We start from the raw sequence: 18,740 nt of genomic DNA, 5'->3' as shown, positions 1-18,740 counted from the left end.
ACCTCAGAATATTGAACAATTTTCTTAATTATTTATTGAGCATTTTTATTTGTTATGAGGCAGTCTATTCACTAGCCCTTTTACTGACCAGATGATTGTGGGGAGGTTTTTCGTCTGGTTTAGTTTGGTTTGGTTTTTGTTTATTTCTCAGAAATCATCTGATCAGCCCTCATATTTTCTTCTTTAGTTTTGGAGATGATAAAGATTTCATAGCTTATATTTCAAGTCTGTCCTGTTTGACATTAGTTGGATAAGAGAAAATGCTTTTCCAACTTCCCTGACTTTGGCTGGTTCTGTATTTGCTCTGTTACAGTCCTTTACTCCTTTTTTTTTTTTTTTTTCCATATTTAATTGGAACTCCTAAGAAAAGGTCAGTACTCTTGGTTTTACTAAATAACACAATGCCTTATGTTTCTTTAGGTTGAATTTGAAGATGGATCCCAGATAGCAATGAAGAGAGAAGACATATACACTTTAGATGAAGAGTTACCCAAGAGGGTAAAGGCTCGCTTTGTAAGTGCTAATGACAATTGCTACTTTGGGACCCCCAAGGAAGTCCCCAAACTCTTTATGCTTTCCCAATTCCAGAAGAAATCAACCTTGGGATTTTGATTAATTTTGAAGAAAGCCTAAGTAATTTTTCCCTTGTTGTAACCTGTTGAATGCAAGTCTCCGCTTAGACGGAAAGAGGAAAACCAGTGCTCACATGGCTTATTTTTCTTCTAATGAAATCAAACAAAAAAATAGTTCTTTGTGTTAAAATTATTGACACACAATTATGGTTATTAAACTTGTCCTTTGTCCCTCTGGGGACAAACAAATATGAAGGTATTCACTCTTAGTGGGAACTTTGTTAAAAGGAAGTATTTAGCAGTACATTTAAGAGAGTCAGCATTAGCGAATCGTGTCTAGTAACCTTATCATGTATTGTTGAAGTTCTGTGTCTCATGCTCAGTGATGCTTCTTTCCAAGCTCTCACTTGGAAAACAACAAAGCAAAGCCAGAATATTAGTAGTCAGAAAACTAAAAGAGGTATAATAAATACACACACACACATATATATATACTTGGGTATACTTTCAAGTCCACTGCATGCCACTAAATAAGTAAACATTGATGGCTTAAAGTCTGATTTTTTTAAATATGTATTTTGTAATACTGTAGGTTCCATACTATTGTATTATAGCCCAAAATGAAGTCTATGTTACTCATTTAGACTCTTATCTGTATCCTTCCTGAAATGATAAATTGTAATAGAGAAGTTAATTTTTATGAGTAAATTTAACTCTTTCATCCATTCTTATGATTATGTCCTCTTACAGTACAATGACAGAGTTATGATAGGTTAGTTAGTTATTTTGGAAAACCAAGGGCTTTTATAAGTGAAAAATTGAGTATTTTCTTCTTCTTTTGTTGGGTGAGATCCTGATGACAGGGAACCCAAAGCAGGTGAGTTCTCTTTCAGCAGCACTTCCAGAGGAAGGACTTTAAAAATTCAGGAGTGGGGGGAGGGGGAGGGAAATGGGAGGCGGGGAGGAGGCAGAAATTTTTAATTAAAAAAAATAAAAAATAAATTCAGGTTAAGAGAAGAAACATTGTCAGTACTGCTGTTTACCCAATAGGAGACCTGCACACTCTGAAATTTTAATTTAAAAAAAGAACAATAGGCTCTCTCCCCCTCGACTGATATACTTTTCCACCTGGGGAGTCAAATCTTATTGGAAAGCTCATTGATAGAAGATATTTTATGGTTAGAGAATATTTTTGGCTTGACGAAGATTGATAAGCAGCTGTTATCATTGAGAGTTGACTTTTAGTGACTTTTTCTCCCTTGAATTCTTCTGGCTTGGAGGGATATGTTTTAAAAGAGTCAGCCAGCCACTAATGACAGTGCTGGATTGTTTTCTACTGTCTTCAGAAACAGCCCATTACCTTTTATTGTCTCATAAAGTAACCATGGTAACCATTGCATAATTAACTAGACCTCCTGGTAAATTGACTTTACTATTGTGTTTATGAGGCTGACTTCTGCTGTTTCTGCACAGTGGCAGTAGATGTTTTATTTCCTCATTTGATTACATTAACACTTATAAAAGTGAAATATAAGTCAGAGGAAGTGCTTTCCAAGAGTTACTAAAACAGTGTTTCCTCCTGATGACAGAAAGACAACCAATGCACAACTTCTAAATTTCCTTCCCAAGTGAAATTTGGTACTTTCTATGAAACCTATAGATAGTCTGGCACTCTGTATAACTGCTTCATGAGATGGTGGGCAGAAAATATACACAGCTGCCAACCTGAACCATTTCCAGTTTACAGGTTTCCTCATGTCTGCTCAATTATTTATCTCGTCATTGTTTTCACAATGGACCTTTTTGTTTTCAACTCCTAAGAGTCTGTCTATTTTGTTACCAACATAAGATATGTGTGTTGCTATCTTTAGAAAAAATCATACGCCTGACTTGAACCAGTGGAAAACATATTCCTAGATGCCAAAACAGTATTGAATCAGGAACTAAAATTGTTGTTTTAGTATAGACTCTAGGTTTGGTCTTTACCTGAGTATCTCAGTGATAACGTATACTTTTCACTAAGCACTTACCAAGCAGTAGGTAAGTTTCACACCTATTACTTTGTATTGGTACATACAACATTTGATTTATAGTTGCTAATATCCTTTACCTTAAGGAACACGTGGTGGGATGAATGTTGCCTATCCCTGCATTCATTTTCACAGGAACTTCCAGCTTTCGTGTAGCAGAGACTCTTCTATGGTAAGGAAAGTATCCCAGACCCAGTGCCAGTAAAATGAGGCCCAGAATGTAAATTTTAATCTTTTCAGAGAAGGAAGTAGGATTTGTTAGGTTGTAAAAGTCTGGCCTTAGGAATGTGCAAATTGTATTGAGGTTAGGTAAAAAATGAAAAGATTACAGACAGGTACCCCCTCTATAATCATTTAACTAGTGTTTTTCAAAAGCTTTTTTTCTAGTGGTTTAATGGGAAATAGATTGGGACTTCTGCATTTATTGCAGTGATCCAGAAGGAGAAATGGGAGATCCTCCATACAGAATTATGACTGCTTCAGATATATAGAAGAGACCTCCTGACTGGATAGGGATAAGAGGGATCCACAGTGCCATTAAATTTTTGACGGATAACTGGACAGATGAGCATGGTATTCGCATTTAGGAAATTTAAGAAGGGCAATGATGGTGGAAGAAGTCCTTGAGTTCTATTTTATACAGACTATATAGAGAGCACCTGAAGCAGACAGTCTGAAGTGCATACTTTGCAGGGTTCTCGTAGGTCCTGATGCAAGAGATCTAAGTCAGTGAGAAAAACAATCATCATCTTTGTATTGTAGTAGGTGCAGGTGCTGAAGCAAAGACTATAGTGCAGGTGAATAGATAGTTAAGACAGTATAACCCTGGAACATCAAAAATGAGCAAACAGGTGGCCAGTGAGGTAACTAAGCAACAGAAAACTGCTATAGGAATTAGAAACTAAAGATTACCCACACTAGCTTCAAGAAAGCAGGGAGGAGACAAAGGAAAAAGAAATAGAATTCAGGGGCTGGAGAGACTGGCTCAGAGGTTAAGAGCACTGCCTATTCTTCCAGAGGTTCTGAGTTCAATTCCCAGCCAACCACATGGTGGCTCATAACCATCTATAATGAGATCTGATGTCCTCTTCAGGCATGCAAGCATGCCTGCATGGAGAATACTGTATGTGCAATAAATAAATCTTAATAAAGAAAGAAAGAAAGAAAGAAAGAAAGGAAAGAAAGAAAGAAAAAGAAGAAAGAAGGAAGAAAGAAGGAAGAAAGAAAGAGAAAGAAAAAGAAAGAAATAGAATTCAGAATTAATTAAGAATGACTGTTGACCTCCCCACCAAAAAATGTTTGAGCAGAAGCCAAGTAGAGATTAAGACTAAGAAAGCTATGTAAAACCTACAACTCCAATTCTAAAGGAAATTATTCTGGAACAACCTTGCTTGGTCATGACTCAGAATATAGATTTAGTGTAACTAAAATTCCATATTACTTCATGGAACCAGCTTCATGGAGTTTTATGGTTTTTCAGAATACATAAAAGTTATGGGCAAATTTAAAATAACATGGGTACGTAAGAGAAGTATGTAGCAAGATGGGAGAAGCTTTGCTATAGGTCCAAGATACTATCTGATGGCATAGTTAGCTTTTGGATTGGTGGGAGCTAGTGGTGTGCTAAGTTAATAGATTCCCTAAAGTTTTAATCTGTGAGTTGCAAGATACTACTTTCAACACAAGGGGCAAGGTGTGCCTGTTCTGAAAGGCTACAACAGAAGTGCAGCATTCTAATCTCTCCGCAGTTATTATTTAAATTCTAATCAGTCCATCAGTGTCTAGAGACCTAGCTTTCTTTTAGGAGTTTTCATTTACAGCCAATACAAAATGAGACTTTAATTTTGTTTTTGTTTGGGAAAGCACCTTGAGGGTAGAGAAATTAAGACTAAATGAAGTCATAAATCTATGCCATATGGCCTGTATGAGAACGAGCTGTTGAGCAAGAATAAAAATCTATGAGTATGTTTCCTTCTACTCTATGACAGATCCAACCTCAGCTGACAGAACCAGTACTGTGTCCAGTGTTTCTGTAGTCAGTAATAATATACTTTTGCGTTTAGTCCACAGCCTCTGACATGCGTTTCGAAGACACGTTTTATGGGACAGATGTAATCCAAGGTGAGAGAAAGAGGCAAAGAGTGCTGAGCTCCAGACTTAAGAATGAGTATGTGGATGACCCTGTATATCGCACTTTCCTGAAGAGTTCTTTCCAGAAGAAGTGTCAGAAGAGACAGTAGTTGATAAACTACTGCAGCAGAGAGAGCTCAGAGCAGCTCAGACCTGAAGAGGGAAGACAGAGGGACACTCTTGGGTATGCACTGAGACGGGTGACTGGGTGTTTCTCTGGCATTAGTAATAGATAATAAGGCTTCCAGAGTTTTGGTTGCCAAACAACAAGGAAGACATTGATTCTGTATCTGATCACTCCCTTAGACATATATTTGACCCCAAAGAATATTCCTAAATGAAAGAAAATAACAGTGAATGTCCCCTAGATAGAATTCATGCCAGAGAAGAGGGGTTACATCTCTGTGGCTCAGGTCCCTCCTCAGGGAACATATATGGTGGCTCCTCTTCCCCAGCTCCTTTTAATGGAAGCCTCATCACCCAAGAGGGAGGGTGATGATTTATGTGTTTTCCACAGTCAGGGAAAGACTCTCACATTTGTTTTACATGGCAGTTTTTATAAAGCATTTTTAATACACAAATGGCATGAATGGTAATGGGATTTACCTATGTGCTATCTGTATTCCCTTGTACAGAATGTTTCCATTTTTTTATATTATTACTTTTGATTGTGTCTGAAAACTGAGTTGGCCTTTGTAAGAGGAAAATTTTTGCTCTTGAAGAGGAATTCATATGAAGTCTATGGGAATTTTATATATTTACAGAGGAAAAATCTGAGTATGATATTTTGAACACTTCACAATTCCTGTTCTGAATAGATATTTATAAAATATATATTTCTCTCATTATGTGTTTGTAAAATTTAGAATTTAAATAAATATACTTAAATGCATAGTTTTGAACTAATGTAATATGATTTTTCTTTGCAAAACAGCCTGGAAATGTACTAGTATTTAAAAATTAAAATCTGTTTTCTCCTGTCCTGTCTTCTGTCTTGGCTTATTTGTCCATGTTTAAGCCAGTAGATAAATGAGATTTGGGGCAGGTATGGTGCTTCATACACCTGATCTCAACCCTTGAGAGACTGTTGTCTGTTTCCTCTAAATTGAAACATGCCCTCCAGGAGGGAAAGTGCTGCTCATGAAACTCCAAAGGTAGACAGAAAGCCATTTGTCTGGGAAAGCAGAAACTGGGATTATTCTCAAAGGCCCCTTATCAGCTTCATAGGTAAAGAGATCCTTGGCAAGGAGACTTTGACCAACCAAGATGCAAAGGAGAGCATCTCAGGATTATCTGCCTGTAAACTGTGCAGAGAGCTCCAGTATTTCAGCTTTTTGATTATATGGCTGCTTTTGAGATATCTCACTTTCTCATAAGGAACTCCTCACTCATTCCTTAAAAACTTCAATAAAAACGCATTGGTTCAAAAAAAAAAAATCTCATTGGTTCACCAAATTGTATACATTGGTCTGTTGTGAGCTCCCTTTCTGGGATGAATAGGTATGGATGGTAGGTGTGTACATGATGTGAGTGGGTGTGGTAGGTGTGCCTGTTGCATCTTCCCAGGAAAATCACACAACAGGATGAGGCAGGATGATTTAAGTTCAAATCCAGTCTATGCTATGGGAAAAACTCCATCTCAGAATCAAAGCCTGAGAAAAGCATGTGCTATTGGGGAACTCTCAAGATAGTTTGTGACACGGGCTTTTCAGTCCCTTCTTTCATAGCTGAGCACCTTCATGCAGGCATCACTAAAGATAAATTATCATCAGCATGTCCTCAATACCAGCTGGTGTGGTCCTCACTTTTAGATCATTAATGATCTGAGTCCTTTCAGTTATGAATCACTAGTTACCCAAAGTTTTTTGGCCCCTAGTTATCACTGGAAGGAACGTTGAGAGTTTCAAGTTATCCCCTTCATTTTACAAATGAATGAAAGACTGGCAGGGAAAGGATGCCCCAAAAGTACGTATAACAAATGAGTACACATTTCCATTTGCCTGCTGCAAATTAGTTTGCAAATTAGGTCTTAAAGTTGGCTGAGGTGAACTTGTCTTGAGCTAATTCATAGCTACTTTCTGTGACTCTCAATAGGGTAGGCCAGGTATAGTCTCACAATAACACAAGAGAGTAGGTAGGCCCAAATAAAGTTCCTTTCAGTCCTATGTGAAAAGTCTACATGGACAAAATCCCAGAATCATGGATTGATGGAAAATTTAACTATTTCAGGGCAAAGAGTGCAATGTCTCCTATTACTGGGAAGAGTGAAGTACCAAACAAGCGGTGACAGGCACAACTATAGCAGTGTTCATTTTCTGGAATGACTCTTGGGAAAGCCCACCAACTTAATTTCATAGGGACTGCCACACCACCTTTTCTGCTAGTATATCATTTAATTTTATAAGGTTGCCAAGCTTGAGTTTTCTGGTTTTAGGTTTTAAATCAAACTGACTTCACAATAGACCAGAAGAGTGGGCCTGTGTAAGCTAGTAAGAGGAATTAATCTAAGTAGCATCATTTATTCTGTAACAGATAATTTGCTTATCAGCAAGGTTTCTGATTGGCTGCCAAAGGGAGAAAATGTGCAGAGACTTATGTGATCTCGGACATAGCTGTTCTCTATGCTCTCATTTAAGTAATGTTCATTCCCATAACCAAGAACAACTGTATATTGCCTTTGCAGAGTCCTGGCCACAGATAGACTTGCCATGGAGAACTGCACTTTTGTTCACTGTGTTCTTCATAAACAGTTATTAGCTCTGTCTCTAGACAGAACATCCAAGCTTTTCACATACTGTATGACAGCTCAATTATAATTTCAATTTTTGTGCATTACATTAACTATGTTCAGTGTGTACATGTAGCACAAAATCAGTTAAACTCCTAACAGTTTATAAATTCTACTGTAACACTAATTGTAAGACCTTTCTTTCTCTGCTGGTTAGTGTGTACATGTAGCACAAAATCAGTTAATCTCCTAACAATTTATAAATTCTACTGTAACACTAATTGTGTGTGGTTAAGAGCTTAAGTAAAGCTGGTTGGTATATTTCACAATATTTAATTTTTCGTGTGCTTGAAATGAGGACAGTGTGATCATTGTCAGCTGAATTTTTCTATTTCATCCAACTGGAGAGAAGCTGAGACAAAATATTCACTGAAATACCACATGACTTCTCAGAATATTTTATAAATTCTTACTAGTTAGAGACACAGAGGACAAAATTATGTAGGAAGAAATGGGAGATGTACTGTGGCACTGAGTGTTCCTTTTGCTTTTCAGTAAAAGAGATCTGAACTAAAATAGTCTTCTAAGCGTTAAGATATAAGCAAGCCCCCAAACTCAAAGGTACCAGTAATGCTAAGGTATTTTCAATACACTGCTACTTGCAAGACTCGCTTGACTGCAAAGTTTCTGAGAATTCAATGTTTGTTCAGTTCTTTAAAATGTCACATTCTCTCTCACCCAAGATCTTGGAGGGACATGTTTACCACTCTAGCTTCGTGAACATGGGAGAGTGGAGCCTAAAATTGAAGCAGACTAAAGTCTCATGCGAAAATCCAACTTTATTCAGAGCATCAAACTATACGTTGAGGGTTAAGAAGAATCATTGAATAAAGTATACAATCACAAGGACAAGCAAGCTTTCAAAGGAGAGAAGCAACTAGAATTCCTACCCAGATGTGCTACAACAATGATCAACATGGCACAATACCCTAACAGTGCAGTAGCAGCATATATAATTTGGCAGTAACCAACAGCTCTCTAATTAGTTAGGCCCATTTAACAAGAGGGAAGCCATGTCTGATACTGGAAACTTGGCCAACTACCAGTGGCTAATGAAATCTTGAATCTGAAGACCCTACAATCACTATTTTACTAAACAAGCAAAATACATAACTACATTCGACGTATTTATGTTATACAGATAACTATAGTTCTCACCTCTCATCAGGGAAACTTCTCTTTGCACAAATGGATATCATTACAGAAAACTACAATGAAAATGCAGAGTTGTGGAGCCCAGTCCCAACTGATAACATCTACAACAATACTCTTGCACCTAAGTAAGGCTTAAGAATCATTACAGAAGAAAGAAAAGTTGTAACAGCCAGAAGAGGAAGTTTGCGTCTTCTAGTAGTGTAGAAGCTACAACCATAAACTCACGAGCATGACTGCCTAAACATGAGTTGAACAAAGTTAACAACTCTTTTTTTTTATTGAGAATAAGAAAAAAAAGTTTCTGCCTCCTCCCAGCCTCCCATTTCCCTCCCCCTCCCCCCACTCTTCTCTCCCTCCTCCTACTCCTCTCCCCCTCCCTCTCCAATCCGAAGAGCAGTCAGGGTTCCCTGCCCTGTGGAAAGTCCAAGGTCCTCCCCCCTCCGTCCATATCTAGGAAGGTGAACATCCAACCTGGCTAGGCTCCCACCAAGCCGGAACATGAAGTAGGATCAAAACCCCTTGCCATTGACCTTGGCTTCTCATCAGTCCTCATTGTTCGCCATGATCAGAGAGTCCGGTTTTATCCCATGCTTTTTCAGTCACAGTCCAGCTGGCCTTGGTGAGCTCCCAATAGATCAGCCCCACTGTCTCAGTGGGTGGGTGCACCCCCCGTGGTCCTGACATCCTTGCTCGTGTTCTCCCTCCATCTGCTCCTCATTGGGACCTTGGGAGCTCAGTCCAGTGCTCCAGTGTGGGTCTCTGTCTCTATCTCCATCCATCACCAGATGAAGGTTCTATGGTGATATGAAAGATATTCGTCAGTATTGCTATAGGATAGGGTCATTTCAGGTTCCCTATCCTCAGCTTCCCAAGGGACTAACTGGGGACATCGCCTTGGGCTCCTGGGAGCCACTCTAGGTTCAAGTCTCTTGCCAACACTAAGGTGGCTCCCTTAACTAAGATATGTGCTTCCCTGCTCCCCTATCCAACCTTCCTTTATCCCAATCTTCCTGTTTCCCCAAGTTCCCCCAATCCTCCCCTTCTCACTTTTCTCTCCCCGTCCCCCCTTATCCCCAACCCACCCCACCCCCAAGATCCCAATTTTGTCCCCGGCAATTTTATCTACTTCCCTTAGCCAAGAGGATAACTATATGTTTTTTCTTGGGTTCACCTTCTTCTTTAGCTTCTTTAGGTTCACCAGGTATACACTCCGTGACCTTTATTTATGGCTAGAAACCAATTATGAGTGAATACATCCCATGTTCATCTTTTTGGGTCTGGGTTACCTCGCTCAGGATAGTGTTTTCTATTTCCATCCATTTGCATGCAAAATTCGAGAAGTCATTGTTTTTTACCGCAGCATAATACTCTAATGTGTATATATTCCACACTTTCTTCATCCATTCTTCCATTGAAGGGCATCTAGGTTGTTTCCAGGTTCTGGCTATTACAAATAATGCTGCTATGAACATAGTTGAACAAATGCTTTTGTCATATGATAGGGCATCTCTTGGGTATATTCCCAAGAGTGGTATTGCTGGGTCCAGGGGTAGGTTGATCCCGAATTTCCTGAGAAACCGAAACACTGATTTCCAAAGTGGTTGCACAAGATTGCATTCCCACCAGCAATGGATGAGGGTACCCCTTCCTCCACAGCCTCTCCAGCAAAGGCTATCATCGGTGCTTTTGATTTTAGCCATTCTGACAGGTGTGAGATGATATCTCAAAGTTGTTTTGATTTGCATTTCCCTGATTGCTAATGAGGTTGAGCATGACCTTAGGTGTCTTTTGGCCATTTGAACTTCTTCTTTTGAGAATTCTCTGTTCAGTTCAGTGCCCCATTTTTTAATTGGGTTAATTAGCATTTTAAAGTCTAGTTTCTTGAGTTCTCTATATATTTTGGAGATCAGACCTTTGTCTGTTGCGGGGTTGGTGAAGATCTTCTCCCAGTCAGTAGGTTGCCTTTTTGTCTTAGTGACAGTGTCCTTTGCTTTACAGAAGCTTCTCAGCTTTAGTAGGTCCCATTTATTCAATGTTGTCCTTAGTGTCTGTGCTGCTGATAAGAGTAATATGGAGGGAGAAAGGCTCATGAGGACTCAACCCTATATAAAGAGCTGCTGACATGAGGAATGCTGAGAACAGAAGTCTTCCTATGACAGAATGTACGAAGTGCATATGTAATACCAAATCATCAGCTAAAAGAAAATATGCCTACAAATAACATTATAGACAGAAATATATTTGATTATATATATATAATACATTATATTTAAGTATATATTTAATACATTTCATGTCATGTACAATATGATAGTTGAGTTTTATTTAAAGAAAAGTCATAAGTTTGAGTTGGGGGTACATACATGAGGGGTTGAATGGAAGAAAGGGAAGGTGAGAAGTTATACATTATGATTTCCCCAATATGAAATATACTGTTTTAAAAAAGCAGACGAGCTTTTTAGCAGCCATCATGTACTATAGGCAACAAATGTTTCCTGAGATACCTTTTTTCAGAATTGAAACTATTGTATGCTCTGAATACCAGTAGTTTTATTGGATAAAGTTTCCTACTCCTTTAGAAACACAGTGATAGTGGTTTTATTATAAAAAAAAAACCAATAACTTTAAATATTTTCTTATCCCATCATTCTTCAGTATGTAAATATCAAGTTAATATATTTTTTGATTGCATTGAGTTAGAATGCTTGATTTTAAGACTTTAAATTACATGTATTTATGTGAGTGTGTGTCCATGCACCTGATTGTAGGTGCTTGAGGAAGCCAGAAAGGAGAGTCAGATTCCTTACAGATGATTGTGAGCCACCCAGTGTAGGCAATAGGAACTGAACTCAGGCCTTCTGAAAATGCAGCAAGTTCTTGTGACAACAGAACAATCTTTCTCCACCACAAGAATATTTTATTTTAAAAGTTGCTATTTGAAGAGTTGAGTTGCATTGCATTAAAAGATGTTTGTCTTAGTTAGGGTTACTATTGCTGTGCAGAGAAACTGTGAACCTGCCAACTCTTAAAAAGAAAACATTTATTTGGAGTGACTCGCTTATTGTTCCAGAGGTTCATTCCATTATCCTCATGACAGGGAGCACGGCATCATGCAGGCAGACATGGTACTAGAGCTGCTACATCTTGACAGAGGCTACAGGAAGTTGACTGACTGTTACACTGAGTGAAGCTTGGGGAAAAGACCTCAAAGCCCACCCACACAGTGACACACTTCCTCTAACAAGACCACACCTAATCCAACAAAGTCAAACCTAATAAATAGTGCCACTCCATTTTTGAGCCATTTTCTTTCAAAACACCACAATTTTTAAATGGTTTTATCTTGTAATTAAAACAGGATTTCCAAGAATTTCTGAAATAGCTCTAAAAATGTCTGTACCATTTTGTGCTATCTATTTATGAAAAATAGCATTCTCATCAGTGATAATAGAAAATCAAATTACTGGTCAAGTCTAAAACTTAAGCGTCAGTACATCATCCACAAATGAGGCTGTATGAGATTTCTGAGAGCTTGTGAAAAACTCCAGAGAAGAGTCTTATAACCTAGGCTCCTTCTTGTAATGTGCTTTCATGCCCCTCCAGTGTATAGCAATAGGAGTGGGTTTTCCTTTAGATTACCCACTATCTAACCTACACCATTATTCACAATGAGGTTTCCAAGCAGGAGTTGTCCTTGTGACTGTTTACAGAGCAAACTCATGTGACCTTGAACTTGTGACTGTGTACAACTTGAGCTGAAATATACTTTGTTCCCGTGACATTGCTTAACTCTCAGAATGCCCTCAGTATGTTTGATTCCCTGAATAAAATTAACTATGGCCTGAGATTTTAGTCTGCCTAAATTTAGGCTCCCCTCTCCCAAGTTCGGCCATGAAATAAAGTGGTAAGGTTAAGGGTGCTCCGTATTATATAGTAACAAATATTCACACATGGTTTTAATTCATTATGTAATGATAAGCAAATCCATCTCAATAGCATGAAAATCTGCTTTCATCTTTAATAAATAGTATAGCTATTATATGTATACTTCAAAACTGTTTTAAAATTTCTTGATTTATTAACAACAAATGTTTGACTTAAATATACTACTTATTTTGTGCTTGTGGGGTTCACCAACAAACAATCATGAATGAAAAACGTTTAAGAAGAAATTCTTTATTACAGCTTCAAAAATAGAATTAAAAAGGCTGCTGAGTAAATATATTAGAAATAAGGTAAAGACATTCTTGAGGAGGATTTGGAAGTGGTAGTGTTTTATGCACTACTTGCTTTTGTATTATTTTGGGGTGATATTTCACATAAACATTTGACATAAAGGGTTGAATTTGCAAATGATTTCAATCTGTCATAGGAGAAAGGGCATTGCAAAAAAAAAAACAGCTCTTAGCACAGTAGTCAGGAAACAAAAAGAAAAACTGTATTTTTTGTCTTTTATTTCCTTTCTATTCCAACTATGCCCCAGGATTTGGGATATTGCTGCTGATAATCAGAATGGCTATTACTTAATCATTTCTTCAAAGGACCCAAAATACAGAGATATGCTTTATTAATCTCCTTCTTATAAAGTTGACAGTCAAGTTTAACCATCAAGTTTAAGAATCCTACACTTTAGAGTCAGATGTGATTAAGTTCAGGGTGGTCATGTAAAAAACAATGAAACTAAAAGTTATCTTACTGAATTATTTGTTTATTTAAACTAGATTTTAAAGCTGAGGATTCATATACTGTTCTCGCATTACAATTACTGTAAAGAAGTGAATATATATCTATTTACCTCTACTGAACGTTGATGATATACTAAAGTAACAATTCTACTAGTTTAGCTTAGTAAGCCAATGAGTGTATTGGATTTCATTAATCTCACTGGGTGAGAATAAGAATATTACCACAATTTTGAGCCAATTTTTTATAAGTGATTTTATTGAGCTATACATTTTTCTCTGCTCCCCTCCCTTCCTTTCCCATCCCCTTCAACCCAAACCAGGCGATGGTGGTGCATGCGTTTAATCCAAGCACTTGGGAGGCAGAGGCAGGTGGATTTCTGTGAGTTCGAGACCAGCCTGGTCTACAGAGCTAGTTCCATCCCCTTCAACCCTCTTCTATGCTCCCCATGCTCTAAATTTACTCAGGAGATTTTATCTTTTTTTACTTTCCATGTAGATTAGATCCATGAATTTCTTTCTTAGGCTCCTCGTTGTCTAGGTTCTCTGGGATTTTGATTTATAGGCTTTTTTTTTTTTTGCCTTATGCCTAAAACCCACTTAAGAGTGAGTATATATGATATTTGTCTTTTTTGGTCTAGGTTACCTCACCCAATATGATGTTTTCTAGATCCATCTATATGCCCTCAAATTTCAAGATGTCTTTATTATTTTCTGCTGTGTAGTACTCCATTGTGTAAATGTACCACATTTTCCTTATCCATTCTTTGATCAAGGGTCATGTAGGTTGTTTCCAGGTTCTGGCTATGACAAAAATGCTGCTATGAACTCAGGTGATCACATGTCCTTGTGGTATGATTGAATATCCTTTGGGTATATACCCAGAAGTGGTATTGCTATGTCTTAAGGAAGGGTGTTTCCTAATTTTTTGAGAAATTGCCATGCTTATATCCAAATGGGCTGTACTAGCTTGAATTCCCTCCAGCAATGCAGCAGTGTTGCCTTTACCCCACAACCTCTCCAACATAAGTTGTCATTAGTATTTTTAGTCTTGGATATCTTACAGTTGTAAGATGAAATCTCAGAGTTGTTTTTATTTGCATTTCTCTGATGACTAAGGATGTTGAACATTTCCTTAAGTGTCTCTTACCCATTTGAGATTCTTCTGCTGAAAATTCTCTGCTTAGATCTGTACTCCATTTTTGAAATTGGATTATCTGTTCTTCTGATGACCAATTTCTTGAGTTCTTTGTATATTTTGGAGACCAAACCTCTGTCTATGGGGTTGGTGAAGGTTTTTTCCCATTTTGTAGGCAGCCATTTTGTCTTGTTGACTGTGTTCTTTGTTTTACAGAAGCTTCTCAGTTTCAGAAGGTTCCATTTACTAATTGTTTCTTTCAGTGTCTGTGAAATAGTGGTTATATTTAGGAAGTGGTCTCCTGTGCAAATGCATTCTACTTTCTAAGAGGTTCTGTGTGACTGGCTTTATGTTGAGGTCTTTGATCCATTTGAACTTGAGTTTTGTGCATAGTGATACATGAGTCTTTTCTTTCTTCTACATGTTGATATCCAGTTATGCCAGCACCATTTGTTAAATGTACTTTCTTTCTTTTTTCCATTTCATATTTTTGCTTCTTTGTCAAAAATCAGGTGTTTGAAGGTCTGTGGACTAATATCTGGGTCTTTGATTCAGTTCCATTGGTCCTCTTGTCTGTTTTTATGCCAATACCAGGCTGTTTTCAGTACTGTAGCTCTGTAATAGAGTTTGAAGTCAGGGATTGTGATGCTTCCAGAAGTTCCTTTATTATACAGGATTGTTTTGGCTATCCTGGGTTTTTTGCTTTCCCATATTAAGTTGAGTACCAATCCTTTGAGGTCTGTGAAGAATTTTACTGGAATTTTGATGACCATTGCATTAAATCTGTAGATTGCTTTTGGTAAGATTGCCATTTTTACTATGTTAATTCTACCTACCCAAGAGTATGGGAGATCTTTCCACTTTCTGGTGTCTTCTTCAATTTTTTTCCAAAGATTTAATGTTCTTGTCATGCAAGTCTTCCACTTGTTTGTCAGTTACTCTGAGATATTTTATGCTATTTGTGGCTATTGTGAAGGGTGATGATTTTCTGATTTCTTTCTCAGCCCATTTATCATCTGTGTAAAGGAGAGTTACTAATTTTTTGAGTTAATCTTGTATCCTGCTACATTACTGAAAGTGCTTATGAGTTGTAGAAGTTCCTTAGTAGAATTTCTGGTGTCACTTATGGAAACTCTGTCATCAGCAAATAATGAAAATTTGATGACTTCTTTTTCGATTTATATCTTCTTGAACTCCTTTTGGTGTCTTATTGCTCTAGCTAGGACCTCAAGAACTATATTGAATAGATATGGAGAGAATGGACAACCTTATCTTGTTCCTGATTTCAGTGGAATCGCTGAGAGTTGCTCTCCGTGTAGTTTGGTCTCAGCTATTGTTTTTCTGTATATTGTCTTTATTATGTTTAGGTATGTTCCTTGTATCCCTGCTCTCTCCAAGACATTTATCACGAAGGGATGTTGTATTTTGTTGAAAGCTTTTTCAACATCTAATGAGATGATCATATGGTTTAGAAACAGAAGAATCATTGCCAAACTCTTTTTATGAGGCTACAATTACCATGATAACCAAACCACAGAAAGATATTACTTAGAAAGAGAATTACAGACCAATCTCTCTCATGAACATTGATGCAAAAAATAGTAAGTACAATATTGGCAAATAGAATCAAAGAACACATCAGAACCATCATCACCATGATCAAGTCAGCTTCATCCCAGGTGTGCAGGGATGGTTCAACATATGAAAATCTGTCAGCATAATCCACCTTATAAAGAAACTGAAAAATGCAAACCATATGATCATCTTGTGTTAAACCCTTATTTGAAAACAGTAGCTTGTTTTGCGTGGAAGAGTAGGATGTAATCTAGGAGGTATTATGGCAGGGAACCTGCTGTGGTCAACATTCCTTATACTAAGCAACAGATTGATTGGTTATTTCACAATAGTGATTCTTGGACAATTGTGTTAGTTCAATTTGAAGGCCAGATAAAAATCTTTTGTTGCTGCACTTCACACAACTACATTCTTTTATTTTCCCTAAAGTTTTAGCATAAAATCCCTTCAAGGATTCTGTTAGCTTTTACAAATGGTTCATCCAGTGGAAGAGCAGCATATGTTGTGCTGAAGGACATGTAGTGCTACTTAACCATCCTCAGCTCAAATATTTGAGTTGCAAGCTGTTGCTATAGTGTTTCAGCATTTTGCAGATAAGGTATTTTTGAGCTGCAAGCTGTTGCTATAGTATTTCAGCATTTTGCAGATAAGGTATTTATCTATATACTAATAGTCAGTATATTTTTAATTTTCTTCAAGTCCTAGAAACTGTCCCATGTACTAGGACATGCAATAAGCAAGTTAAAATGTTATTCTAGCAAATTCAAAATGTCATACAACAAAGAAAGTTGCTATGCTTTGTAGGGCATATTAGAGTGGATTCAAATCTTCCTGGTTCACTGGCTGAAGGTAATGCTTTAGCTGAGAAGCTTATAAGAATAATCACTTTATCTCAGGTTGAGCTTGTTCTGTATCACCAAAAGGTATAAGTTTAAGAAAACAACTTGGGCAAAGAAAACCAGCCTACAAATCACAATCCCAGAGATCCAAGACAACAATGAGGACCCTAAGAAAGATGAATGTGGATCTAATCTACATGGGAAGTAGGAAAAGACAAGATCTCCTGAGTAAATTGGGAGAATGGGGACCATGGGAGAAGGTTGAAGGGAAGGGGAGAGTCAGGGAGGATAGCGGAGAAAAATGTATAGCTCAATAAAATCGCTACAAAAATTTTATGTCAAAAAAAAAAAAAAAGAAAACAACTTAGATTAACAAGAGAACTTACTTGCCAAATTTTTAATCAATGTGATAAATGTTCACAGTTTTTACCTGTACCTCATCTGGGAGTAAATCCCTGAGGACTACTTCTCAATAATTATGGCAAATAGATGTTACTCATATTGCAGAGTTTGGCAAACTAACATATGTTCATGTGACAATTGATTCATATTCAGGATTCTTGATGGCCACTGCACAAACTGGACAAGCCACTAAACATGTAATAACTCACTGCTTAAAATGCTTTTCATATATGTGAACCAAAAATATCATAACGACAGATAATGGGTTTGGATATGTTAGTAAAGCATTTCAGCAATTGGTGAGGGAGGATTGTCTGTATTCTGTCAATCATGTTTTAAATAAATGCTGATTGGCCAGGCAAGAAGTATAGGCAGGTCAACCAGACAGGAAGTAAAGCAGGATGATGAGAACAGAATTCTAGGGAGGAGGAAGCCCATTCCTCCCAGTCCTGCCCAGATCATGGAATAAGCAGGATATTACTTGTCCCACTGAAAAAGGTACCGAGCCTTGTGGCTAACATAGATAAGAATAATGGGCTATATAAATTATAAGAGCTAATACAAAGACTGAACTAAAGGACCAATCAGTTTTTAACCTAATGTAGACTCTCTTTGTGATTTTCTTTGGAGCTTACCGGCTGTGGGAACTGGGCAGGACAGAAACCCCAACAAGCAGGCCCTCATGTTACAAGCAATTTTGTTCCCAATGGAATATCAAGCCTAAGATAGGTATTCCTTACAATCCTCTTTGACTATTGTCTACCAATATAAAATACCTCCATCAGAACTTATCTCTCTTAATTGTAGTTTGTAATTAACTTCTAAGATGTGGACTTCCTAGAGTCTTTTTCGTATATCCTTATTTTGGTTAACCCACTCCTTATCTTCTTTTCCCCATTCCTATGTAAACCTTTAACCCATGTTAAAAATTGTTAAATCAGATTCAAAAACATCAAATAGATTTCTATATGGATTTTTCATATATGCCTCCTTTTGGTTAGCATTCTCCCTACAACTGGGCAGTAGTGGCATACACCTTTAATCCCAGCACTTGGGAGGCAGAGGCATGAGGACCTCTGTGAATTTGAGGATATCCTGGTCTATAAGAGCTAGCTCAAATACAAGCACCAATGCTACACAGAGAAACCCTGTCTTAGAAAAAGCAACAACAACAAAAAGGAAACTAAACAAAACAGAACAAAAATTCGCCCTACTCCTTGAATATCTCCATACTCCCATCTTCATCCCAATTGAAGATTTTACATTCTTTGGTTTTTCCTATGTTCTACTATTCCTTCTCCCGTAACAAACTCCCTAATAGCCCCTTTCTAGTTTTCTGGCTTCTATATGTAATTGAAGTTAAATACACAAATTCTTTTTATTTATTTAATTTTTTTTTCATTCAAAAAAATCCCACTTCCTTGCCTCC

At 37.5% G+C, this 18,740-nt stretch overlaps 1 protein-coding gene across 1 annotated transcript in view; it reads left to right on the top strand.

Moving 5' to 3' along the window:
* Positions 1–5,712, top strand: part of LOC126489580 (lysine-specific demethylase 4C) — a 181,075-nt gene extending 175,363 nt beyond the window's left edge. The window contains exons 21-22 of the mRNA XM_050123921.1: positions 421–513; positions 4,666–5,712. Of these exons, the coding sequence (XP_049979878.1) occupies positions 421–513; positions 4,666–4,842 (270 nt within the window). The 3' untranslated portion in view covers positions 4,843–5,712. The remainder of the gene's footprint in view (positions 1–420; positions 514–4,665) is intronic.
* Positions 5,713–18,740: the final 13,028 nt, after the last annotated feature.

This window comes from Alexandromys fortis, unplaced genomic scaffold (assembly GCF_014885135.2).
Source record: "Alexandromys fortis isolate MF-2015 unplaced genomic scaffold, M_Fortis_MF-2015_v1.1 scaffold_166, whole genome shotgun sequence".
NCBI classification, from domain to species: domain Eukaryota; kingdom Metazoa; phylum Chordata; class Mammalia; order Rodentia; family Cricetidae; genus Alexandromys; species Alexandromys fortis.
This window is presented reverse-complemented; position numbering and strand designations above follow the sequence as displayed.